This window comes from Schistocerca americana, chromosome 6, assembly GCF_021461395.2.
Source record: "Schistocerca americana isolate TAMUIC-IGC-003095 chromosome 6, iqSchAmer2.1, whole genome shotgun sequence".
Taxonomy (NCBI): Eukaryota; Metazoa; Arthropoda; class Insecta; order Orthoptera; family Acrididae; genus Schistocerca; species Schistocerca americana.
In genome coordinates this window covers 368,932,003-368,959,811 of record NC_060124.1, presented here as the reverse complement: position 1 = coordinate 368,959,811, position 27,809 = coordinate 368,932,003, and the positions used below count along the sequence as shown (strand labels likewise).

At 41.4% G+C, this 27,809-nt stretch overlaps 1 protein-coding gene across 1 annotated transcript in view; it reads left to right on the top strand.

Moving 5' to 3' along the window:
* The first annotated feature begins 1,191 nt into the window (after positions 1–1,191).
* Positions 1,192–27,809, top strand: part of LOC124620380 (acyloxyacyl hydrolase-like) — a 77,755-nt gene continuing 51,137 nt past the window's right edge. Inside the window, exons 1-9 of the mRNA XM_047147055.1 lie at positions 1,192–1,504; positions 1,621–1,777; positions 1,885–2,020; positions 2,203–2,376; positions 5,516–5,779; positions 5,915–6,019; positions 13,982–14,175; positions 14,252–14,424; positions 27,274–27,392. Of these exons, the coding sequence (XP_047003011.1) occupies positions 1,420–1,504; positions 1,621–1,777; positions 1,885–2,020; positions 2,203–2,376; positions 5,516–5,779; positions 5,915–6,019; positions 13,982–14,175; positions 14,252–14,424; positions 27,274–27,392 (1,407 nt within the window). The 5' untranslated portion in view covers positions 1,192–1,419. The remainder of the gene's footprint in view (positions 1,505–1,620; positions 1,778–1,884; positions 2,021–2,202; positions 2,377–5,515; positions 5,780–5,914; positions 6,020–13,981; positions 14,176–14,251; positions 14,425–27,273; positions 27,393–27,809) is intronic.

Genomic DNA, 27,809 nt, shown 5'->3' with positions numbered 1-27,809 from the left:
GGACGACCACATGGCTGCCCGTGTGGCATGTTGCCGAGCAATGTTGACGCGCAACGACAGCATGAATGGGACTTTCTTTTCGTCGGTTGTGACAATGGATGAGATGTGGATGCTATTTTTCAATCCAGAAACAAAGCGCCGGTCAGCTCAATGGAAGCACACAGATTTACCGCCACCAAAAAAATTTCGGGTAACCTCCAGTGCTGAAAAAATGATGGTGTCCATGTTCTGGGACAGCGAGGGCGTAATCCTTACCCATTGCTTTCCAAAGGGCACTACGGTAACAGGTGCGTCCTACGAAAATTTTTTGAAGAACAAATTCCTTCCTGCACTGCAACAAAAACGTCCGGGAAGGGCTGCGCGTGTGCTGTTTCACCAAGACAACGCACCCGCACATCGAGATAACGTCACGCAACAGTTTCTTCGTGTTAACAACTTTGAAGTGATTCCTCATGCTCCCTACTCACCTGACCTGGCTCCTAGTGACTTTTGGCTCTTTCCAACAATGAAAGACACTCTCTGTGGCCGCACATTCACCACCCGTGCTGCTATTGCCTCAGCGATTTTCCAGTGGTCAAAACAGACTCCTGAAGAAGCCTTCGCCGCTGCCATGGAATCATGGCGTCAGCGTTGTGAAAAATGTGTATGTCTGCAGGGCGATTACGTCGAGAAGTAACGCCAGTTTCATCGATTTCGGGTGAGTAGTTAATTAGAAGAAAAATCGGAGACCTTAGAACTTGAATGCACCTCATACCATCGAAGGAATGATATTCATCACATGTTAGGTTTGAAATGAATGGCAATGATGAAAATTGGCTGCTAGCATATTTAATGTTGTACAATGTTCACCCAGAACAGCGAAGTGAGATACGGTGGGTTTGTGTATTTACTTTTTATACTCTTCTTTCTCCAAGATTTTTTAGAGTCGCATGTCGTAGCTCCCTGTTTCTATGTTGCATTCACTAATCTCTGTCTGTAACAATCCGAAAGTGCTGTTACAGGTACGGGAGAAAGATCCTACGATCGATCTTACCTTCTCTCCTGACCTTCGACCATCTATGGTCGAAGCTCCTGACCTGATGAAATGATAGGTCGATAGGCTCGTTATCGAACCCTAGCACTCTCGACCAACAGTACAATTGGTATAAAAGATCGATATTCCTTTTATCGACATATCTTGGTGTTCTGTGCTATCGACCAATACACGATTAAAAGGACGGATTTAAAAAGAAATGTATGACGGTCACCCCATAATGTTGTGCATAGGGTGGTAGACATTTGGCTTTGTGTGTTGTGATGTTCTCTTTTACGAAGTTTTCGTTATGGCTCTCAGAGATTTATGACGATAACATAATTATCTTGAAGTGATTGGCAGCCAACCAGATTTTCCCTGATATCATCTAACTAGTCTGCTTCATAATGTCTTTTTGCGCTGCTGCATTTCTTATACTCCTAGTGAGTGGTTGCGAAGCTAGAGGTGTTAATGGAGGTTTGTCTTGTGCTGGTAAGTATGTGAAGCACTACAATCGCAAAACAAAAATCCATTACTATTCCTTAAATCACTTGTCATATTGGCTGTCTTGTTTGTTCTGCTACGCATAATCTCGTTTTCGGTTGCAGCTTGTACCATTGTATTTGGTCTCGCAGACCAGTTAGCAGAAATCCACAATGAAAGCCTCTTAGCTGGTTCGTTACGAGTTTGTGATATGTTGCCTTCGCCGGGAAACGATTACTGTAGGGACATTGTTAAACTTGTGTGGCCACTCTTAGTAAATAGGTAAGGCAGCCCATAGACAGAGGTACAGTTGTCAGAAATATTTAGATTGTTTTGTCATTTGGGAAGACTACTGCCTTCAGTCCATACTTTTCTTATTTTGCTTTCAGGGAAGTTTCCAAATATTTTACACCAGATGTCTTTTGCTATGGTATTGATGTGTGCTACACTGAAGAAAATACTGGTTTTTGTCATTTGTTCCCAAGGCCATTGTCGAATTTTAGGAATACAGTGCATCAAATAAAGGTAGGTGTTTCATCAGTATTGTGCAGCGTTGCCCTCCCAAAATAAAAGAAATGGCTTAGTCTGTGTAATTGCTTGAATATTTGTTACGTTATAGGAATTTTGATCTCTCAACGACACTACTACACAGCAAAATGTCAGCGAACAATGATAATGATGATGATAATTTTGTACAATTATTCCAGAAAGTAACAGCACAAAACGGAAGGGGGAAAGAATATCAGCATCATTTAGAGAGATTAGGAATTGCTTTATGTCATATTCCTGGAATAAAACAGATATGTGATATGTTCAATAAAACATGGATGAAAACAGAGCCTGCTATTGATCTAGATGGTGACCGCTTCAGTATAGTCAATGTAAGTATGAATTTTCCCACCAGGGAAGTTTTGCTATGATAGTCTGTTAGACTGCTTTGTTCCAGCATGCCACAGTGCACTAATTTGCAGATTAATTATATGATCCAGTTTAAGCCTAGTGTATGGTATGGTAACAAATACCCTTCAGGTAATTTTTCATGTATTCAGGTTTTTTTAAGTGAGGGAACTTACATATCCCGACTGGAATATTAATTTAAATCCTTTTATTTTACGAAGATTCCATATATTATACAGCAGCACCTAAATTAACAGGGGCTATGTAGAGTACTGATTCATACCCGACACAAAGAAGGCTTGTGTGGTCATTGTCAATTTCCATAAAATATTTGGATTCACATCACAATATAAGAATAACAGAAGACATAACATATTATGAACTGAGCAAAATAGCAGCACATGCAACCAAAAAATAACTGCAACATGTGTGTTTTGTTACTTTATTCATAAGCATAATTGATGAAAATATAATATGACAGACTGCCCCTCCTTTCCTTTTGTGTATGAAGTATAAATATTTTAGCTGTTTGGTGTGTTTCTATTTTGGTCTCTATTTACAAATTCTTGTCAAGAATGGTTTATGCCAGGTAATAGCCATTGTGTCTAATGCAGAAATATTTGCCAGCATTACATTTATGTTTCTGTCATTAAATTGGATCACAGAAACAGTTAAAATTGTTTTCTTTATGGATATTGTGAATTTTTCTCTATGGATTAAGGCTCCTTAATATCTTGGAGACAGTTACAAGCTGCTTACACTGGTCAAACTTCTAACAGAATGTAACTGTCTCAAGCATTGCATGGGAGTGCTCTGGAGCTCAGTATGCAATTTTATAATTATTCTTAACTATATCATGTAGTGAAGCTAGTAGAACTGATTAAGTACACTCTGTGTTGGAATATCATCAATATTAGGAAGAGGATTGATTCCTACTTACCATAAGGATGACCTGTTGACTGGTACACATTATAGTTTTTGGCCAAAGCCTTCTCAGCACGCCCCCCCACACACACCCCCCACACACACCCCCCTCATGTATACATGACTGCTATGACTAGCAGCTGTAACCAGAATGCAGTTGTCATTTGTAAAGCAATCCGGACCAAGGTGGGGGGGGGGGGGGATGGATAACAGGCTGTGGGTGGAGTGAGAGAAGAACACTGTCTGACAGGGCAAGCAGGGACTAGATGGCAGCCTGATGGGACTGCGAGGCAAAGCGTGGGGGGGGGGGGGGGGGGGGGAGGGCGGGGAAATGAATGGAAAATGAGAGGAGCAGGGAGAGGAAAGGACAGGTGGATGCATTGGCAGAGGGCAGCATACAGTAGGAGGGGGGGGGGAGGGTAAAGGAAAGGGAAGAGGTGATAGAACAGAAGGGGCATAAACTGCAGTAGGTTGTGGCTGGGATAATTTTGAGAGGGAGAATTTGTTGTAAGAATAACTCCCATCTGCACAGTTTAGAAAAGCTGATATTGAAGGGGAGGATCCAGATGGCCAGAGTTGTGAAGCAGCCATTAAAATCAAGCCTGTTATGTTCAGCTGCATGTTGTGCCATAGGGTGATCAACATTGCTCTTGGCCACAGTTTCGTAGTGGCCATTCATCCTGGTGGACAGCTGGTTGGTAGTCACACCAATATAAAATTTGTAGGTTAAAATGGTTGCAGCACAGCTGGTATGCAACATGGGTGCTTTTGCAGGTGGCCTAGCCTTTGATGGGGTAAGATAAGCCTGTGATAGGACTGGAATAGCAAGTGCTGGGTGGTTGAATGGATTGGAGCAGTCTTGCACCTTCTGGGTGACTTTTCTGAACTCTCCCCATTTTCTAAACCTCATCAGTTCTTTTCGTTCACAACTCTTCCTTCCCTTCCTCCATTCTCCCAGGAGAGGTCCCACCGACTCCAAAAATGCAGTTTTCAATATGTGTGTTCTGCTGCCGCCACTTGGTGAGTAGACATTTTCTTCTTCTGCTTCGTTAGGACCCTTCAGGATCACATGTGGCTTCTTTTTCATGTCTTCTTTCTTCCCAATACCTCTCCATTCTCTCACTTACTCTGTTTCTGTCTTCTTCTTCTGTTAAGACAACTTTGATTTTGGTGTGCGGCCATCTGTGACCATCCACCGACCCTTTGTACTTCTCTGTACTGTACTACTGCCTGCTGATTCTTTCCTTTCAGTCATCTCTGACCTCCTTTGCCCAGTTGTTTCCCGTATGACATGGTGCATTCCATACCTTCTTAGTCAACCTCTCCTCGTAAATCCTCATGATGTGCCCAACAAATCTTAATCTCCTCTTCGTATCTAGTTCGATATGGGTTCAATATTTTCATACAGTTCCTGTCATGTTCTGTGTATCCAGATATCCCCATGTTTTCTGGTGCCCCATATGTCTCTCAAAATGTTCTGCTCCTCCTCCTCCAACTATATACAAGCTCTCTTGCTGGGTGTGCTCGTTTCTGATGCATACAGGGCTGCATTTCTTACAGTTGCTGTGTCATGTCGCAGTCTGGCATTTCATGATAGTTTTTTCTTGCCATGTGTTGGTTTCACCCCATACCGAAGCTTCTGCAAAAGCTGTGCCCTGTCTACTGCACTACTGTTGCTCTGTATGCCACCAGTTATCTTCTCCCCCAAATAACGAGAACTGTTGACTTTCTCAACCTCTTGGCCATCTATCTTTCAGCCAGACTCAGTGTTCAATGTCTTGGTCTTTTTATATGTAATCTTCAGTCTGATCTTTCCTGCTGTTTCGGCTAGACTTTTTAGTGCTGTCTTTACCTCTTCTTCTGTCTCATGTAAGAGTGGCATGTCATCTGTGAATGCCAGGCAGTCAATGTTGCATTATGTTTGACCTTCTATCCTATTTGCACATGTTTGATCTTCATGTTACTATTTAGTTGTCACCACTGTCTCACTACTTTGTCCAAAACCAGGTTAAATAAAATTTGTGACAGTCCATCCCCTGTATTTCGAAGCTGTTTGACAGCGTACTGCAATGCCTAATCCTGGCAGTAGACTTTTTGTCTATCCAATTACATTACATTTTCAAAAGTTGATTATTATTGTTAAAAGTTAAAACAGAGTTATTTGTTGTAATGTAAGTTAGAAACAGCTGGTTATTACAGACAGCTAGAGGCTACCATTGGAGGGGCAGAGACTGTGAAGACTGGAACCCGTTAGCATACCCTGGCCGTGAACCAGAAAATGGAGACACAGTAGCAGACTATAACTGCAATGGCATCTGGGGCATAGATCAGAAGAGTGGAAAACCGTATGAGGATGAATTTTGTAAAGAGACAGGTTCAAGAGGATTGATTATAATTGGAGACTCAGTTTCAGCACACTTCCATTTCCCAGAAGCTTGGATGAATCCACTGTTGATCTCAAATGTAAGTAAAATGAATTGAGTACTCATTTCAAACTGTTGCTCAAATTATTGCCTTTTATTTTCCTTTGTTTTGAATAGATTTACAACTCACATTCAAGCATTTAATAAATTTGCTGTTTTTTTCCTTTCATTTCAGTATGTTCTTCATAATTACACAGAACATCTTCTAGATGAGCTAGACTGGCCACATTTAGGATATGCCACAGGGTTTACAAACACTACAGAACCACTTCTTATAAAGGTATGTTTATAGAGCTTCGAAAAGGAGTTTTAATTTTTTCATCCTGAATTTAGGTAGTTCCTAATATCCTTTAGTTCTTGTTTTTTTTTATGTGTGCAAAATGAGAGTTCTGTGCATGCATTTCATTTTCATTTAATAAATAGAAACCATATAAATACACTTTGTAGTTTACTTTAACATTAGTAACAGTTTTTAAATAAACCACAGAAACCATTAAATGTAACTGTTTAATCAGTAAATGTTTCTATCATTGCAGCTTATCATTAAAAGAAGTCTTGTGGTACAGCTAATAATCTTTACAAAGCAGAACACAGCTGTGTATAGTGGTTTTCATTTACAAAATGAAGTGAATAGGGAACAGTATGTTTGGGACATTGATCTGACATCAAGAAAAGTGGAGTTTCATATCCCATCTGATCATTTAGGTTGAGCTGCTCTGTGGGTTGCCTAAATGATTTATCTGATGAGGCAAAGTCCAGTTTTCTTTCCATCATTATCCAATGAAGCTAGAGCATTACTCACCACCATACAGTAATACTATTTACGATGCTCGTATTCTGGAAATACAACACTGTTCAATCCATCAAGGTATTACTTATCTTTCAAAACCTCTCCTTTCTTAGCTTTGATGTTGGAGCACTTGATGCGGTAACCTATTTCTTTGGCATCCTGACACCATGATGATGCCATTTAGATCGTTATGTTTACACATGTGCCATTTCTTCCATATGCCATTGTTTCTTATATTTCCACTTCTCACTTCATAAGAGAAAAATCTCTCTTTGCTCTCTTTACTTTGACTTTCATTTTAGTGAAGAGTCTGTCATTCACTCCCATATAGAAGAGTTGGTTTTGCTATCACAGTTGTGTAATCTGATTTGTATTTTTTTTTTCCTTGTCATTTGCGATGAGAGGGGAAGAGAGAGATATCAGAAATGTATGGAGGATATGTAATGGCATCCCAGCAAAACTTCTGCAGTGCAGTGTAGCTCCTTCTCTCTTGGTGTTACTGCCTTCACCTTTAAAATAATTCTGCATTACACTATAGGGAAACTAAATTGCTTCATAAGAGAATGATGATAACAACTTGAGACCGTACTTCAGTAGTTTCTGGAATTCCTTGTATGCCCACCGAACATAGCTTATGAATACTGATAAAAGTGTTTGGGCATCTTGTTGCTGTCAAAGAAAAAAATTGCCATTATATATGGATGAAGTATAAGGTATAGTCAAATGCAAACAAAGTAGATGGAAAAAGATAAGTGCAATATTTATTACTTCAAAAGTAATCACCATAACTGTTAATGCATTTATCCTACAGTGAGACAAGACAGCCATTCTCTTCATGGACAAATTTTTGTGGTTGCATATGGAGCCATGATTGTACCCAAACATGCACCTCTTCATCCAAAGCATATCAATGGATATGAATGTCACTCTTCATGGTTCCAAAAATGTGGAAATTGCATGGGGAGAGATTGGAACTCCTTGGAGAATGTGTAAGGCATTCCCAGTGAAACTTCTGCAGTGTTGTCGAAACTATAGACATGCCAGCCTCCGGAAAGTCACGATCATCTGTATCACAAAATGCAAGAGACTGCTGCTCATTGACTTTCTAGGACACACCACTACAAGTAACGCACAATCAACCATGGGCATTCTACACAAATTAAAGCTTTCTGTCAAGTCCAAAAACCCAGGAATGTTGACAGAAGACATCATTCTGTTGTAGGGTCATGTGTTACCAAGAATATTTCAACTATGCTGCAGAAATTTCACTGGGAAGCCCTTACATATCTTCTACTCAGTCCTGATCATTCCTCATGCAATTTCTACATTTTTTGGAGCCCCGAAACTAGACATTTGTGGCTGTCTATTTGCTGGGATGAAGAGGTGTACACTAGAGTAATTTGTTGTTCCCTAAGCAATCACATTATTTCTCCAGGAAGGCAGTGACCATTTTGTTTCACAGTGAGATAAATGTATTAACAGTTATGATCATTACTTTTGAATTAATAAACAGTTTATTTACTTTTTCCCTATGACTGTCTCTTATAATTATGTACATTAAACAGGAAACCAAATATTTGTTTAATGAGATAGTTCATGATTTCAAATTCTGTAAAACACACTGAGAGGAAAGCTTGTGAAGAAGGGGTGCATGTTTTAGGACATTGTGAAAACCATAGAGTGAGTTTAGCTTCAGTAAAGGCATACTGAAGTAGATGCAGCAGTTAAGAGTTATTCAGCAAAGCTTTTGAAGACACAAGTCAGAACCAACAATTAAGTAAAAGAAACAGAAAATAGAATATTTTTTACTTCAGAATAGGTGCACAAATTTTAGTTTGGTTGCTTAAAATGTTTTGAAGTGAAAGTAAAGTTATCTTAATATGAAAAACAGGTAGAACAAGACACAAAAACAGCCCTGTCTAAAATGGCAATACTAGGATAAGCCAAATAAAATCCATGGAAAACTCAGATCTATTGTGAATCAGTACGTACGATGAAGCCACAGTCTTTTGTAGACCATTTAGAGAACAGGTTTGGATAGGTGGAGGGCTTGTCCGAAATGCGGTGTTGGTTAGTCTTGATAAAGACAGCATCTTCTGTCCAGTCACGGACATTACTCACTTGTGACAAGCTGGGGGATGTTTCCGTAACCATCACGCCCCATAAGCGCTTAAATATGGTCCAGGATATTATATTCCACAGGGACCTTCTTCTGCAGTCTGACGACGAGCAGCATGCCAACTTAGTGATGAGGCATTCATTTTGTCCGGCGCGTCCATCAGGGTCTGAGGGATAATCAGGTTGCCACTGGTGCCTTCATCTTGGCCTTCAAGAGTGTCACATTTCACGAGAAGGCCAAGGTGATGGTCTACCACCGTGATGTAAAGCCATTTATCCCTCCCTCCTATGTGGTGCTTTAAGTGCTAGAAGTTTGGCCATACGTCTTGCCGCTGTACTTCCAGCGTCACATGTCGAGATTGTGGACGTCTGTCACATCCCAATACTCCATATGCCCCGCCTCCCATCTGTGTCATCTGCAGAGAGCATCATTCCCGCTGCTCACCAGACTGCAGGATTTTACAGCGCGAAAGGAAAATCGTGGCATACAAGACCCTGGACTGACTGACCTACACTGAGGCTAACTGGAAATTTGAGCGTCTTCATCCTGTGGCTATGACCATCTCTTACGCTGCCATGATGAGAACAGTTGTAGCCCCATCCGTTCTGCGAATTCCGGTGGACTCTCGTAGCCAGACACCTGCCCCTTGATGGTGGAGGGCACTTCCCTCCCAGTTGCTCCCACACCACCTACCTCGGAAGCACTGCCCCCGCCCCCCCAATCGGGGACACCAGTCCCGACTTCTCAGCCGGAGAAGTGTAAGTCTTCTTGGCACCTCTTGCTAGTGACCCTTGGGTCACTCCCTTCCCAGGTTTCCACTAGTGGGAAAGATGACTGCTGCCAGTGGATGAAGTGCCCAAAAGTAGCTGGTCGTAGGGCTTCACTATCACCTCAGTCCTGCAGACTGAATCAGTCAAGCTCTCCCATCCAGAGAAACCCAAGGAGCAGCAAGAGAAATCCAAAAAGAAGACCCCCCAAGACCAAGGGACTTGCGGTGGCACCCACACTACCGATACCTAGAAAGTTTGCTTCTGAGAATAAGGTGGAGATTCTGGCGTTTGCTGAGGACCTAGATCTCACCAGACCCTCAGCCACCATGGATACAGACTGCTCAGGAAATAAATCGGTGGCAGCAGGTGACCCTGAGGCATAAACTGCCTCATTGAATATTCCATGCCTTCCCAGCCTCACCATCATGTCATCCTCCAGTGGAATTGAAGTAGTTTTTTCTACCGCCTGGCTGCGCCACAGCAACTGTTAACCTTTACACTTGCTTTCTGCATTGCCCTCCAGGAAAACTGGTTCTCGGCAATGCGGAACCGTGCTCTGCACGCTGTAAGGGATGTTACTATGCTTACTGGCTGAGGCAGAGATGTCGAAAATTTGCTGTCACAACTCAACCTCTGCCTCTTAAATACGGGTGGCACATGGCACATATTCGGCCATTGATCTCTCGTTTTGCAGTCCTGGCCTTCTCCCCTCTATCCACTGGAGTGCTCATGACGACCTGTGGGATAGTGACCACTTCCTCATCTTCCTGTCACTGCCCCAGTGTCGGGCACACAGGCACCTGCCCAGATGGGCTTTAAACAATGCGGACTGGGGAACTTTCACTTCTTCTGTCACCATTGAATCGCCCCCACACGGTAACATCGATGTGATGGTTGAGCAAGTGTGGCAGAAAATGTGATCCCTCACTCATTAGGGTGTCCATGGTGAAAGGCAGTCGCGTGCTGGTCGCCGGAAGTCGCTGAAGCAATTAAGGAGCATTGGCGAGCTCTACAGTGGTATAAGCGGCACCCTTCTCTGGAGCACCTCATAGCCTTTAAACGGCTTTGTGCCCACATTCGTGATCTTATCAAACAACGAAAGCAGGAGTGTTGGGAGAGATACGTCTCGACCATTGGATGCCATACGTTACTTTCCCAAGTCTGGACGAAGATCAGATGTCTTTTTGGGTACCAGACTCCAACAGGTGTCCTTGGCATTAACCCCAATGGCATGTTGTCTACCGATGCAAATGCAATTGCTGAGCACTATGCTCGAGCCTATGCATCGGAGAACTACCCCCCAGCCTTTCGCACCCTCAAATGGCAGATGGAAAGGGAAGTCCTCTCGTTCGCTACATGCCACAGTGAACCCTATAACGCCGCATTTACAGAGTGGGAGCTCCTCAGTGCCCTTGCACATTGCCCCAACACAGCTCCTGGGCCATATTGGATCCATGGTCGGGTGGTTAAACATCTCTCATATGACTACAAGCGACATCTCCTCGTCATCTTCAAGCAGATCTGGTGTGATAGCGTCTTTCAGTCGCAATGATGGGAGAGCACCATCATACTGGTGCTTTTTTAAAACCGGTAAAAACCCACTTGATGTGGATAGCTATCAGCTCTTCAGCCTCTCCAATGTTCTTTGTAAGCTGCTGGAACGTATGGTGTGTCGGCAGTTGGGTTGGGTCCTGGAGTCACTTGGCCTACTGGCTTCATGCCAGGGCGGCTTCCGCTAGGGTCGCTCTGCCACTGATAATCTTTTGTCACTTGAGTTTGCCATCCAGACAGCCTTTTTCATACGCCAACACCTTGTTGCCATCTTTTTTGATTTACGAAAAGCGTATGACACGACCTGGCGACATCATATCCTTGGCACATTATACGAGTGGGGATCTGAGGCCCAATCCTGTATTTTATCCAAAACTTCTTGTAGCTTCATAGTTTCCATGTCCAAGTTGGTGCCTCCCATAATTCCATCCATATAGAGGAGAATGGAGTCCCACAGGGCTCTATATTGAGTATCTCTCTCTTTTAATGGCCATTAACGGTCTAGTGGCAGCTGTAGGACCATCCGTCATGCCTTCTCTGTATGCGGATGGCTTCTGCATTTCTTACTGTTCCTCTGGTACTGGTGTTGCTGAGCGGCGTCTACAGGGAGCCATTCACAAGGCGGAGTCATGGGCTCTAGCTCACGGCTTCCAGTTTTCAGCTGCGAAGTCTTGTGTCATGAACTTCTGTCAGCTTCATACCGTTCATCCGGAATGAGAACTTTATCTTACTGACAATCCACTCACTGTAGTGGAGGCATATCAATTCTTAGGACTGATTTTTGATGCCCTATTGACTTCGTCAGATTAAGCTGAAATGCTGGCAGCACTTCAATGCCCTCCGCTGCCTGAACAACACCAACTGGGGTGCAGATCACTCAACGCTCTGCAGCTGTACAGAGCCCTTGTTCAATCCTGCCTTGCCAGTATCCTGGTGGAGGCCAGAGTCCCTCCATTGTAGGTGAGGCGTGCACAACTGCTCACCAGTTACATAGTAAATGTTCATAGTTCTCCTGCACATCCGAATTACTGTCTCCTTTTCCCACCCGCGCAGCCTGTCTCCCGCATCGACAGCCCAGGTCAGGGCTAACATTGCTGTTTGCATGCAATCCCTTCTGTCTGAACTGGAGTCCTCCCCTCCACTCACGTACACCTCCATGGTGTACACCTAGGTCACGGCTTCGCCTACACCTTTCACGTGGCCCTAAGGGCTCAGTTAGCCCTGCGACTCTCTGCTGTCACTTCCTCTCGATTCTTGACATGTACCGGGGCCATGAAGTGGTTTACATTGACTGCTCGATGGCCGATGGTCACATGTGCTTTGCCTGTATTCACGGAGGACATATAGAACAGCACTTCTTACCCAATGGCTGCAGTGTTTTCACTGCAGGGCTGGCGGCCATATTTTGTGCTCTTGAGCATATTCGCTCATGCCCATGTGAGTCATTTCTGCTGTGTACTGACTCCTTGAGCAGCCTACAAGCTATCGACCAGTGCTACCCTTGTCATCCTTTGGTAGCGACCATCCAGGAGTTTATCTATGTGATGGAATGGTCCAGTCATTCAGTAGTGTGTGTCTGGACCCCAGGTCACGTCGGAATCCCAGGCAATGAACTTGCCGACAGGCTGGCCAAACAGGCTACGCGGAAACTGCTTCTGGAGATGGTCATGTCTGAACCTGACCTGCGTTCTGACTTGTGCCTCGGGGTTTTTAGGCTTTGGGAGATGGAATGGCATAACAGTACGCATAACAAACTGCGTGTTATTAAGGATACTACAGATGTGTGGAAGTATTGCATGCAGGCCTCTCGCAGGGAATCAGTTGTCCTCTGCCGGCTACACATTGACCATGCTTGGGTGACTCAGAGTTATCTCCTGTGCCTTGAAGACCCACCTCCGTGTTGGTGCGGTGCCTGGTTGACAGTGACCATCTTGTGGTACACTGTCCCGCTTTGACTGCTCAGTGACAGAATCTTGGGTTACAGGACTCGTTGCCACTAATTTTATCTGACAATGCCTCATTGGCTGATTTAGTTTTACATTTTATTTGTGAGGGTGGGTTTTATCATTTGATCTAAGTTTTAGAGCATGTCCTTTGTCCCACTGTATCCCCCACCCTAGTGCTTTTAGGGTGGAGGTTTTAATGTGTTGCAGAGTGGCTGGTTTCTCCTCTTTATTCTCATGGTCAGCCAGCCATGGTCATCTGCTTTGTTGTTTAACGCTCTTCATCCCATTTCTTGTGTTTCTGTGGTTTTCTTGTCCCTCTTTTGTCCATTTACAAGTTTTTTGCCCTTCATTGTTCTTGTGAGTTTTCCTTTCATTCCGATTTGTGTTGGCAGTCTCGTTTGTTTTATTCTCACACTTGTGGAATTGTTTTATTCGGAACAAGGGACTGATGGCCTCGTAGTTTGGTCCCCCCCCCCCCCCCCCCTTCATCTTTAATCCAACCAAACAAATGGTGGGATGATTGCTTGGAAAGGTCACATCAAATTTCCTTCGCCATTATGAATTTGTTACATATTTGTAAAGATCTCATCATCGACTGGACATTAAACCCTATCTTCCTTCCTTTTCCCTTACCACCTTGATTCTTGTGCTCTGATGTTTGCCTATGCTCGGCGAACTTTAATTTGTATGTCTTCTCTAGTTAATGTAAGGGTTGTGCTTTGAAAAGAATTGTTGGCCTATTCTATGCTAGATGTAAATAACGGGTCCAATTATGGGTAAGAATCAAGTTGTACATTCTGACAGGGAAAGCTTTGTGTCTGACGTTGAATGAGTAAAGGGATAGAAAGTGCTTAAGGGGAGAGACACTGTCCGCATTTTGGATAACAGTGTACAGATATTTCAATATGTGAAACTGCCCTACATCCAAAACATTTTGTGAAAACTGTTCAGTTTTGATTATCAGCTGAAATTTGTATCATGGTTTCCTTCACTGACTCCATGCTGTATATTTTCTTTGTATATCTTGTCTCAGAGTCTCTACTAATTAAGTAATGAATTATTTCAGGGTCGGACAGATTCCATCTATCTGAGGCTAAGAGATCGCAATCTGTGTAACCACAGGGATTATCAAAATATTTGTCGTAATGGAGATTCCAGCTTTGATGCTGTAAAGCGTGTGAAAAGCATTGCTCGTAACAAGAACAGGGACAAACCAGCACTTGTTATATACAGTTTGTTTGGAAATGATGTCTGTAACAAGTAAGTTGATGATTCAAAGTTTCATTGTTATATGGACTGGAAAACTGTTTTAATTTTGCCGTAATTTGATTTTCAGTCATGCGGACACTATATCCAATATGACAACTCCAGAAGAGTACCGGAAGAATGTAATGAAAGTGCTGAGTGCACTGGACACTATGCTTCCCAAAGGAAGTCATGTACTTCTAATTGGATTGGTTGATGGGAGTTTCATCTATCCGGAGATGGCCAATAGGTTCCATCCTTTAGGTATGATTTGCTCCCAGAACAAAATGCTCAGTTATTTATTGAACTGAAGTTTGGAAGATAGACCACTGTGTAAGGAATGACAGGGGCTAAAATACACAAACAGTTTACCATGCTCTTCCGTTGCATGCTGCTGTTGGCAGTTTGTTTCCAATGGCAACAGCCAATTCGATGATAGTATGTGATAAAACAAATGAACAAACACCGTCCAAACAGGCCTTGAAGGCCCAGCGGTACTAACCAGCCGCCATATCGTTCTCGCCCTTAGGCATCACCAGATGCAGGTACAGAGGGGCTTGTGATCAGCTCACTGCTCTCCTGGATAGCCAATGAGTATCACTGAATTTCATTATTTCTTTCAGCAGAAGATGGAAATTGATTCATTTTTGGTGTGGAGTGTGGGAAGAAAACTAAATGTGCTCATGGACTGATCTCTAGTGAAGCCCGAGACTTAGGTTGGGTTGGAAAAAATAAAGAAACAAATAAAAATAAAACTTACAAAATCTCATCCATCTCTTGAATGCTCTCACACAAAGTTTCACTATGTAAACTGTTAACACACAAATTGTAAGCTACGCACATTGTATCAGTATTTCTGGGACTTATTTTCAGCTGCACTGGAGCTAAATAATTTCATAATCACAAAAAAAGTGTTTGAAATATGTTCCACTTTTCCTTAATTTACCCCGTTGAAGGATCTGAAAGCCTCCTCTAAAGCTGGTGAGAATTTTTCTTGGGTCACTGAATCTACTCCTAAAATTCTAAATTAGTCACCATTCAGAGGAAATCTAATGGAAGTGGGGAAGAGATTTATCCAAAAGCTAGCAAAGTTCTTAGCCCTGTTTACGTGCCTTTCAGCGACTTGGTACCTTCACTATTTGGTGAATTGTTACCTTTCTTTCCTCCTAAAATTATTTACATTCCACCAGAATTCTACATTACAGGTCTCAGTACTAAGCTTTCCAAAATATATTAATTCCAGACATAGTGATAATTTGTATTGTAATTTTATTTGTGTTTTGAAAATGGTCCATTGTGACATAGCCACATAAAAAGTGATTTTTTTTCCTTTGCCTGATATGTGGATGGTGATAATTTTTGTGAATATCTAGTAAAATATAGAAATAAGACTAATGGGTTCACTGTTGACGATGTCTTGTTTGTCTATTTTTCACGTAAAATATGTAAAAACATTTGAAAAAGTACTAGCAGAAGTGAAACTGTGGGTTCGGACTGGGAGTCAGCACGTGAAGGGCAGCGTTCCATGTTTGAATTCCAGTCTGGCCAATAAGCTACCAAAAAATTTTATCCTGTAAACAATGTTGTGTTTCATTTTGTACTACTTTTCCTCCAGCGTGTACTATATTTCGACTGAAATATCATCTCCAGGTGTCTTAACTTTATTTGTACCTCAATTACTGGTACATCTCATCTGCCATTAATGGTGGGATGTCATTTTCACTGTGTACTACCATTGTTCCTGATTATTATTCTTTGGAACTATGTGAACATTACAAAAAATTATGTCTTCGCCAGTCTTAACAGATATACTGCGAGTCTGTCCAATAAATTAACTTTTTTTTCTTCTTGCTTTTATTGTTATCTTTTGCTTCTTTCACCAGTTTCTTATTGTACCTTCTCACGACCTCTCAAAGGTGCTTACAAATAATTTTGTTTAATTCAGCTTATTCTGTCATGCTCCTGTTATTGTCTGTTTGAAATTTTGGTTTCTCTTCAGTAGCTGTCTTCTTCCATTGTGGATTTTCTTATTTTGTACAGCATCATCTTTTGCTATTTCTTGATTTTTTTAAAAGTTTCCTTATTAGTATTTCATAAAGTTTTGATCAGTTCACAATTATTGTAATGCAGTGCAGATTCACGTCATATACAATTGCCAAAACCATCACATGTGATTTAGTTTCTTTACATCTCATAACATAGGATGCAGTGGCCCTAGGTCCAAATTTAGCTAGTGGTTGATTACTGGTATAGTTTTTCAACGTGTCACCAGTACTTTTTCACTTGTGATTTTGTAAGAACAACTGTCATATCTTTTACTGTAGAGAAATGGTTCTCAAACTTTTGTCAAGCGCCCCCCCCCCCCCTCTTCAGTATAAAAAATAGTATCAGGACCCCCAGCCTAATGTTATTGATAAAAATAATCATATTTTATATTTTTTCCTTCTTATGTTTACCAAACTCAATTTAAAAGGATTTTACACAGCAGAAACCAAAAAATAACGTGACTTATTATAATGAAAGTATGGAACAAATTCGTTATCTTTATCACATTTTCATTTATTAAAAAACTTTGAAATGAACATTATTTACAATTCAGCAAACAAGAATTAAGAGGAATAAAAATTCAAATAAAAAAATCAGTGTAATGGATGAGCTTGCTTTTGAGAGCAAAGTTTCTTAAGACATGGAGGAATAGCAGAAACAGCCACTTCTTTGAAGCGCTTTGATTACATTCAGCTTTGAATGGTAGTAGACTTCGTAGCTGACAAAGCTGAAAAGCCATTCTCTCACAAGTATGTTGTTGCAAAAGGAATGAGGATCTTCGCTGCATTTTGGTTTAGCATAGGGAAGTCTTTGCTAATATGTATCCAAACCTCCAACAAAGACACCATTAAATTTACTTTTCAGTAAAGTATCACAAGTAAGTTCAATAAGTTGTTCTTGCTCTTCTTTATTTAGAAATGACGGTCCAGGAGCATTTCTGAATGGATTTTTAATACAATTAAATTTATCAAAATCATTGCTTAAATATGTCTTGAAGTGAACTTTAAATGCTGCAAGATGATGATGAAAGCAAGCTTTTATCGCCGTTGTAAATATTGGATGATCTGTATCCTCTAACAATGGCACTATAGTAGGGACCATATCTAGTATGCCATACTCCATTCAGTTTTGCCACAGCTCTAATTTCTTAATGAACACCTTCACCTTTTCATTCCAAGATAGAACAGTTGCCTAATTACCTAGAAGTGAAGTGTTAAGAACATTTAGTTTCTCAAAACTATCATTGAGGTAAACCATTTTAAGTAAAAAGTCTTTGTTGTTGAAACAGTGTGCAGAAGAGTAACTTCTCTCCTTCAGAAAATAGAGTACCTCATTCCCCAGTTCAAACATTCTTATCACTACTTTACCCCTTGACAGCCATTGAAAATTACTAAAAAAGAGCAACTGAGTGTTCAGCACCCATCTCCTCACATAGCACTTGAGAAAGCCTCTAATTTATAGATTTTGCCTTAAAAATATTAACTGTTCGTATAACCATTTGCAGAACTGCATGAAGGGCTGGGCTAGGTTCTTTAGTGGCCAGAGCCTCCCAACGAATTGTGCAGTGAGTCCACACAGCATCAGGAGCTACAGCTTTAACTTTTGCTTGCGATCCACCATTAATTTCAGACATTGAGCAAGCCCCATCTGTGCATACTCCAGTGCACCTATTCCATGATATAACATTTTGATTTAAAAAAGTATTGAGCATATCAAAAAGGTTTTCAGCTGTAGCTGTTTTCAGTATTGGCTCGCAGAAAAGAAATTCTGCTCAAATGTTAAATTCATTAATGAAGCAAACATAAGTAATCAAATGAGCATCTTTATGAATGTCAGTTGCTTTGTCCACTGCTCAAGAAAATATTCAGTAATGTCAAAAAATTTTCTACACACTGTGTCATTAGAGATAGGAATACTTTCCAACTGTTGAGCAAATGAGTTGCCAAACATTGTTGATACTACACTCCTGGAAATTGAAATAAGAACACCGTGAATTCATTGTCCCAGAAAGGGGAAACTTTATTGACACATTCCTGGGGTCAGATACATCACATGATCACACTGACAGAACCACAGGCACATAGACACAGGCAACAGAGCATGCACAATGTCGGCACTAGTACAGTGTATATCCACCTTTCGCAGCAATGCAGGCTGCTATTCTCCCATGGAGACGATCGTATAGATGCTGGATGTAGTCCTGTGGAATGGCTTGCCATGCCATTTCCACCTGGCGCCTCAGTTGGACCAGCGTTCGTGCTGGACGTGCAGACCGCGTGAGACGACGCTTCATCCAGTCCCAAACATGCTCAATGGGGGACAGATTCGGAGATCTTGCTGGCCAGGGTAGTTGACTTACACCTTCTAGAGCACGTTGGGTGGCACGGGATACATACGGGCGTGCATTGTCCTGTTGGAACAGCAAGTTCCCTTGCCGGTCTAGGAATGGTAGAACGATGGGTTCGATGACGGTTTGGATGTACCGTGCACTATTCAGTGTCCCCTCGACGATCACCAGTGGTGTACGGCCAGTGTAGGAGATCACTCCCCACACCATGATGCCGGGTGTTGGCCCTGTGTGCCTCGGTCGTATGCAGTCCTGATTGTGGCGCTCACCTGCACGGCGCCAAACACGCATACGACCATCATTGGCACCAAGGCAGAAGCGACTCTCATCGCTGAAGACGACACGTCTCCATTCGTCCCTCCATTCACGCCTGTCGCGACACCACTGGAGGCGGGCTGCACGATGTTGGGGCGTGAGCGGAAGACGGCCTAACAGTGTGCGGGACCGTAGCCCAGCTTCATGGAGACGGTTGCGAATGGTCCTCGCCGATACCCCAGGAGCAACAGTGTCCCTAATTTGCTGGGAAGTGGCGGTGCGGTCCCCTACGGCACTGCGTAGGATCCTACGGTCTTGGCGTGCATCCGTGCGTCGCTGCGGTCCGGTCCCAGGTCGACGGGCACGTGCACCTTCCGCCGACCACTGGCGACAACATCGATGTACTGTGGAGACCTCACGCCCCACGTGTTGAGCAATTCGGTGGTACGTCCACCCGGCCTCCCGCATGCCCACTATACGCCCTCGCTCAAAGTCCGTCAACTGCACATACGGTTCACGTCCACGCTGTCGCGGCATGCTACCAGTGTTAAAGACTGCGATGGAGCTCCGTATGCCACGGCAAACTGGCTGACACTGACGGCGGCGGTGCACAAATGCTGCGCAGCTAGCGCCATTCGACGGCCAACACCGCAGTTCCTGGTGTGTCCGCTGTGCCGTGCGTGTGATCATTGCTTGTACAGCCCTCTCGCAGTGTCCGGAGCAAGTATGGTGGGTCTGACACACCGGTGTCAGTGTGTTCTTTTTTCCATTTCCAGGAGTGTATATCAATTGCTGCTGGTAAAACCAGAGTTTCTGTAGCTGTGTTTGGTTTCTTGCATTTAGCAATTCTATAAGAAATCAGATAAGAGGCTAAAAGGGCCTTAGCATCACATTCGTCATTCTAGCAGAGTTCTTCTGGGTAAATAATAAAATGTTTAGTTTCCTGGAAAAAAATATTGGTTTTCCCGTTAATTTGTTGTGAAGCCTAGCAATAAATAGTTATCATCATACCTCCTCATTTTTGCCTTTGGAGGATCTCCTTCCCCTCCACCAGTTGACGGACCACTGCTGTCTTGATGTATGTCACTAATCAAGAACTGCTTCATACTGCAGTCAAATCTTCCTCGCAAAGTCTATAATTATAGGCATCGCTATAGGGATGCATTGAGATATACGAGCCAAACCTTGCACCTCATCGGATGGTTACGGAAACAGTAATGGTGCAGGCAACAAAATGTATTCCACTGACTATCTAAGGAAGCAATGCCACGTAGGGACAAAGCCTACTCAGCTCACGTGTGTAGGCTTTGTTCCTAGGTGGTGTTGAAGGAAGTGGTGCAGCTTGACCGATCATTTCAAACAATGCTGAAAATGTGACAGCAGCTTCATTGTCGTTGACCATGTCTGGCATTAACACCGACATTGGACAAAATTCAAAACAGATCAGCAAGATTTCATAACTAAAACTATTACCTTACTGTATTGAAAAAAAGGAAACTGTAGCTACAGTTCAATAAGGATAGCTAGATATTCAAAAATAAACGAGGAGTTGGGCAAAGAGATTCTATATATCCAAGAACATCTTTCAGATCCCGAAACAGGGGAAAAATGAGGACTGTGGGTTAACCATGTGGACCACCTTCTTTATGATGCTGACTTGTACTGTTTGCCTCTAATGGAACTAAAAATCCAGTGCTAAAGGGAGAACTTAATAGAACAAGACTGAGAGTGGCTTTGAAAGTAATTACAATGAGACTAAAGTTATAAATAATTCACTGAAAAGAAAATAGTACAGATTAACAATGAAGTCCTAGAGCCAATTAATGAGTTGTGTATTTAGTGCAATTGAAGACAAAAACAGAAACAGAAAAGTAAAAATGTTTGGGGTGCTTTTATTAAACCCAGTAGGGTTTTCAAAACTAAGTTTCCAATATGTCTGGTTAGTTTTTAATTACAGCAGTAAGATATGGAATTTGTGTGCAAAAACTACTGGAAAACTGAGGATTGCTTAGGGAGCAATGAAAAGAGGGATGTTGGGAATAGCTAATGATACAGGAAAGTACAGTATGGATTAGGGAGCAGATTGGAAATATTAATAATTATGACTGTAATGAAGATGGTTTGAAAATGTAGCTAGGCAAATGGATGACAGATGGACCAAGATTGTTCTTTGTTGAATTGTGAAAGGTATTCAATAACATTAGAAAACATGGAGCAGAATATAGCTGCATGATCTACAAAGCCTTTTTCCAGCAGTTCGCGTGAGGTGGGCAGTGATGTTTATCTGTATGAACTTACATACATATTAGACATTGTAATGTGTATTAGCATTTTCCGTGACTGGTCAAAAGTAAGCTACAAAGAACATTTTTTTTTTTTGCCCATTTCAGTCTGGATGCCAGTAGCAGTGGAGGGGCTTGTATGATTCTATGCACAGATTATGTAGAGAAGACTTGCTGGTGTCAGCAATTTGCTCCCTGTGTCCCATGCTACAGATACTCTCTCCTGGCAACTAGCAATACGAGTATTTGCTCCAACAGAGGGCATGTGTGTCTGCTTGTGATGGTTTCAAAAAAAGTATAGCACTAATTGTTCTCACTTATTTATGTAATATTTATGTTTGCTTCATCATCCATCATAAATATAGCAGTGGTAACATTACCATCACAAAAAACGCATTAAACTTCACATCTGTAAGAGTGAAACAAGCAAATATGACAAAATGACACTATGACCGTTGTTTGCTCACCACTCTTTAACGCAGGGGTGAAATGTTGACAGTTTTATTGGTAACATTTTAAAGTAATCACATTGTAACATTGTTACCAACTGTTAAAATCCTGCTTGAAATTTAGAACTGGAAAATAGGTTTACTGTTTTAACTCTTACACTTTTGTGCTGCTGTACAGAGCCAGTTCGAGAACATTTTTCAACTCAGGCAGCTTACCATTTGGTGTCCCCCTCCCTCCCCCCATCACCATCTTCCCCTCATATATCTTCCACCATATCATGGTTTGCTAATAACTGTGATACTAATCTTGTACTTTAGAAACCTTGTAAGGCTGTTGCCATAAGCTGCGACTACTAATTGTGATATGTCCTGTGCAGAAAGTTTAAAGCTGTGACACCTCTTGCACTCCTCTCAGCTTGTTTCCCCAAGCAGTGTAATCCGTTCATCATAAGAATAAACCAGATGCAAACAAACACAAAGGCGATGATTGGTCACAAGCCACAGCAGAGGTATGCTGGTGTTGTTACACTCTTTAAAGTAGGTCCTAATTGTGTATTAGATATCTTATTACTGAGTTACGTTAAGTGAAACATTAAGATATTCAATTGTATTAACAGCCATCAATGGTTTTCTTAATCATGCTTTAGCTACACCATTTTTATTTCAAAAATCGTGTACAATCACAGCCTCTTTAGTGTTGTACTCTGATTGTCGCACTGTTAATGTGCTTTATGAAAATGGCTCAGGCTGCCTTCTGTTCCATAGTGCAATACATGCATGGAACATTGTTAAAAAGTGCCAAGAAATAGACTGTTATTAATATTTTTCGTAAATTTACAGAGATAATAGTATTTGAAGTTTTCCCAGATTTGTTGGTAAAGAAACCCACATTGAACTTGTGGCGCATTAGGTAGTGTAATGGAATGTGAACAAAACGCAGATATTCATGCGTTGGTTCAAATCTCCCCAGTATCATTTTTTTTCTCATTCAATTTGAAATACCTATGTCTTGTAATTATAAAACTCATCATTATTTTATATGAATAATGCATGTTGTCTTGTTCTAATTACAATTTGATGCAAAATTCCTGTTTCTGTTTCAAATACAAATTCTTAATTATCGATGTTTTATGATAGACTGTTCATAAATGTTGTTTAAATTAAGAAACCATAACAATTTAATTTTTAAGGTAAAAATGAAAAACCAAATCCTCTTTATTTAGACTGTGTACATTGTTTTATACCACAGAGGTAGATAAATATCGTAGAAACATGAAAAACAATCATGTTTCACAGCATACAAATGCTGCAGTTTTACATTTGCTGCTGTACCATTACAACATGAACCCAACAGAACTGATCTGGAGCCAAGCTGTGGGATTTGTTCCAAGAAGTAACAATACTGTTGAGCTGTCAGACGTACTGGAACTAACGCACGCAGCTTTTTCACACATCGCTGCCGAATGCTGGTGGGATGTGGAACGGCTCGATATAAAAGAAGAAGAGAAAATGCTGTGTCTGGTTGGCTTCATGGATTCTGTTGTTGATAGGCTCATTATCAACGTAGCAGGTGACACTTCCAGAAATGAAATGTATTTCTCGGATTCGGATAAGGAAGGAGCTAACAGATTACCAGATGACCGACTGTAAGTAATACCTTCAGTGGCATCAATAATCAACTATACAGTGAGATCCTTCAGTACTCTCTTGCATTACACACAGCTTTATGCAGAAAAAACTGCGGTTAAGTCATGAATTTTCATCATTCTTGTTTTTAAATGCAATAGTACATTAGCAAAAAATGATAATGTGTTGCGGTTTTCGTCGAGTCATCTAAGGAGAATATTGTGGGAGATTTGCAGTGTATTATTTTTTTCTGCTTCTGCTAAAAGCTGACTGGCCATTGCTGTCCAAGTTAAACACGCCAGTAAAGCAGTTGTCTCATATTATCCCTAAGTCGATATACGCATAACACACAGCACAAAATGTACCCTTATTATTGTGCTTGGCAGTACTCGAGACAACTTGGCTGCAGCCCCACGTGAAACGGAAATCCAATGAGGTTCCAGCAAACGCGGAAGGATACATATTGCAATGTTTACATCAGGTTTATTCTTATAATGAATGGATTATAGCTTGTGAAACTTGATCCTTGAACAGGTTCTGCCCCTATAACAGTCATAGAAAAAGATTTTATGGTATTAATTCCCTACTACTCCTGTTGAGCCAATGGTCGATTCTCCTGCCTACTCCAGACAAGTGCAGAGGGCTGGTATGCTAGCCATATAGAGCTACTACATTAGGCAGGTAATGGAGCCCCTTAGGGAAATAACAAGCAGGGTGGGAAAGATTGCCCGTGTGCACTCACTATGTTTGTTGGGGGTCTCTCGTCTGTGATATGGAAGAGGTACTGCTGGCATCTATTGAGTGCAGTGTGTTCAACCGACCCCAACCGCAAATAGTGGCACATGTCACCACGAAAGACACTTCCCGCCAAGATTACGAGGCTATCCCCAGTTCCTTTTGGTCGACAGGTAATTTGGTGGAGACAACTAGCATAAAGTATGGGGTGCAGGCTAAGCTGACTACAGCATCATCCCAAGGGTTGACTGGTCCACTGATTTGGAGGAGAATGTAAGGTCTAAACCAGAGATTCAGATGACTCTGCAATGGTATGTGATGTGAATTCCTCAGCCTCCACTATCGAGAGGAGAATTGTGGGGTTCTGCTTAATAGACCAGGCATTCCCTACATGCAAGAAAGGGCTACTAGGGTAGCGAATAATGTGTGGCATCCACATGGTTTTCTTTTTAATGGTCTTGGAATGGGAGGTGAATTGCCTGCCAAAATGGAAGTTACATCAGCCACAATGTTATCAGAGAATGCTCACTGGTAAACTGCAGGAGCATCCAAGGAAAGTTCCCAGAATTAGTATTGCTTATTGAAAGTTAGAATGCACAGATAGTGTTGGGAACAGAAAGTAAGTTGAAAGCAGCAGTGAATAGCAACAAATCCTAAGTTCTGCTTGGAATATTTAGTGTAAGGATAGGTCAGTCATCAATGGTAGTGGATTATTTATCACAGTAAAAAATTTGATAATATCTAGGGAAGTTATCATGGATTCTGAATGCGAATTAATCTGAATGAAGTTAAGCATCAAAGATTGGTCAGAAATAGTAATCAGAGCTGCTACCAGAGACAGGGATTCGTGTGACATTATTCTGAATATGTTGTGTGAAAATTACTTTGATCAGTTACTTAGAGAACCAACTTGTGAAGATAATGTCTCAGATTTCCTAGCAACAAATAGAGCTTAACTTATCGAATCAGTTACTATAGTGGAAGGTATCAATGACTGTTAAAAAGAAGGTAGTAAAATATCTGTGCTTAGCAAAAGTGACAGGATAGAAATTGCTGAGTATCTGACTAGTCAGCAGTAGTCAGCATCAAATACTTATTGCTGAGGGTGAAGATGTGGAGTACAAATGGAAATAATTTGAAAGCCTCACTCGATTTGCTTTAGACAAATATGTTCTGAACAGATCATAAGAGATGGGAAAGACCCACCATGGTTTAATATCAATGTGAGAAAACTGCTGTGTTAACAAAGATAGCTTCATCACAGATTTGAGAATAGTCAAAATTTAGCAGACATACAAAAGCTGAACAAGTATAAAGAGAGCAATGGGTTCAATGACTTCGGAAGTAAAATTTTGTCAACAAGACTTAAGTGAAAATCTTAACAGGTTCTGGTCTTGTGTAAAATTAGTAAGCAGTGAAATTCCCTATTCATTCACTCGGTGATCATTCTGGCACCAAAATAGAAGATGACAGAAAGAAGGCCAAAACAGTAAATTTGGTCTTCCTAAATTGTTTCACCATGGAAGAGCATAACATGGTCCCTTCTTCCGTCATCATATGAACATTGAAATAGCAGCTATTGAGATAATTGATTGCGGAAGAGAAAAGCAACTACAACCGCTTAGTAGTGGAAAGGCATTGAAGCCATACGAGATACCTATAAGATCATACAAAGATCATGTGAAAGAAATTGCTCTCCTTCTAGCAGCAGTTTACAGGTGATTGCTGGAGCAATGAAACACTCCTAGTGGCTGGAAAAAAAGTGCAAGACGTTCCTGTTTTCAAGAAGGGTCTAGAACAGCTGCACATAACCACAGGCCTATATTTTTTATGCCAATCTGTTGTTGAATTATGGAACATGTTTTATGCTCAAGAACTGTCAATTTTGGAGGATGAAAACTCCTCTAAAAACAAACAGAGGTACAGAGATCTAGTGAAACTCAGCTTGCTTTGTTCCTCCACGAGGTCTGCAGCACTGTAAACAATGGCACTTGGGTTGATGCCATGTTCCTTAACTACAGTAATGTATTTGACACAGTTTCACAAAAAAAAATAAAAAAAAAGTGCGGAAATTGTCGGACCAGATTTGTGAATGGATTAAATACTTCACTGCAGATAGAACTCAATACTAACAGAAGAAAATCAACAAATGTAAAGGTAATTTCTGGAGTACCTCAAGGAAGTATGATAAGAACATTACTGTTTACAGTTTATGTAAATGAGGCAGAAGCTCTTTGAGACTGTTCACAGACTGTGGAATTGCGTATAAAAAATGCCAGAAGACAGTATCCATTTGGAGAATGATGTGCAGGAGGCTGATGAATGGTGCAGGCTCTGGCAGTTGACCATGAACGTAATGAAATGTAACGTATTGCACTTACATAGGAAAATAAATCCATTACTGTACAACTACACTATTGATGACAAATTGCTGGAAACAGTATATACTGCACAATAACTAGGAGTAACTGTCCAGAGCGACCTTGAGAGGAAGGACCATATATAACAAATAGTTGGAAAAAGCACGTGCTAGACAGATTTCTGGAAGGATCATAGAAAGATGTAACTCATACACAAAGGAAGTGGCTTACAAAGTGCTTGTGCAGCCAGTTCTTAAGTACTGTTCATCAGTCTGGGATCCTTACCAGGTAGGACTGTTAAGAGATCGAATGAAAAGTGACACGTTTTGTCATGGGATCATTTAGTTGATGTGAGAGCATTACAGAGATCCTCATCAGAATCCAGTGGCCAAGAAAATTCAAGAAGTTAGAGGTAATACAGGGGCTTACAATCATCCTTCCTATATGCTGTTCGTGATTGCAACAGGGACAGTGGTACCCAAAATACCCTACACCACACAGTGTTAGGTGACTTGCGGAGTATGATGAAGATGTAAGTGTATCAACCACATAATACTTCCTCAAGTATACTGTCTAAATGTACAGGAAAGAACCATTTTTTTTCTCCAAACTGCAAATGTCATTTTTCTGCTAAAACTTTGTACTTAAAGAGCAGTGCTCCTGTGACTGTCAGGCTCATTATGTAGGCATAAGACTGGTGATAAAACTGCAGATGTTTATAGATACAGGAATCACTAAAAATTTTCAGAAGTCTCAGGTTGGGTAGTTTTTAATCGAAACTTAATGTAACTCAATGAGAGTTAATTTTTGTGGGGCTTACCAAAACCCACCATAGCAGTCCACATAATGATATATACTGAAGGAAGTAGGGTCTCCAGTGGCTAGTAGTGTAGCTCCATACTTCTTAGTTACCTTGAGACCTATAAGTGAATCATTGGTGCCAAGTAAAATAGAACAATTGATGTAATTGGGAACAACACCAAAAGGTTCATTAACATATTTCTCCATTTTAGGCAAGTTCAGACGTGACATTCGTTACCGTGATGTGTATAAGTGGTTCACATGTATGGAAATTGGACCTTGTGTTGGCTGGATGACATCAAATGAAACATTGAGGCAAATCACTTCACAGGTAAGAGAGAATTTTGCTCATCCTGAACATATGCAGTGCAGTGTGACTGAAAATAAAAATATAGTATTTGAATTGGCAACAATTTGAACTTTTAAAGTAAAAGTTCTTTCACTCTGGCATTTATCCACAGCTCTTGGTCTAGTGGCTAGTGTTGATGCCTCAGGATCACAGGGTCCCAGGTTCGATTCCTGGCCAGGTTGGGTATTTTCTCTGCCTGGGGACTGGGTGTTTGTGTTGTCCTCATCATTTCACCATCATAATCATTTGAGAGAGTGACTAGATTTGATTGTGAAAAGAAAATGGGCTGTGTAGAAATTGGGACTTTGTACAGGTGCTCATGACCATGCAGTTGAGTGCCCCACAAACCAATCATAATCATCATCATCATCATCAACTCTGGCTTTTGTATCATCGTTC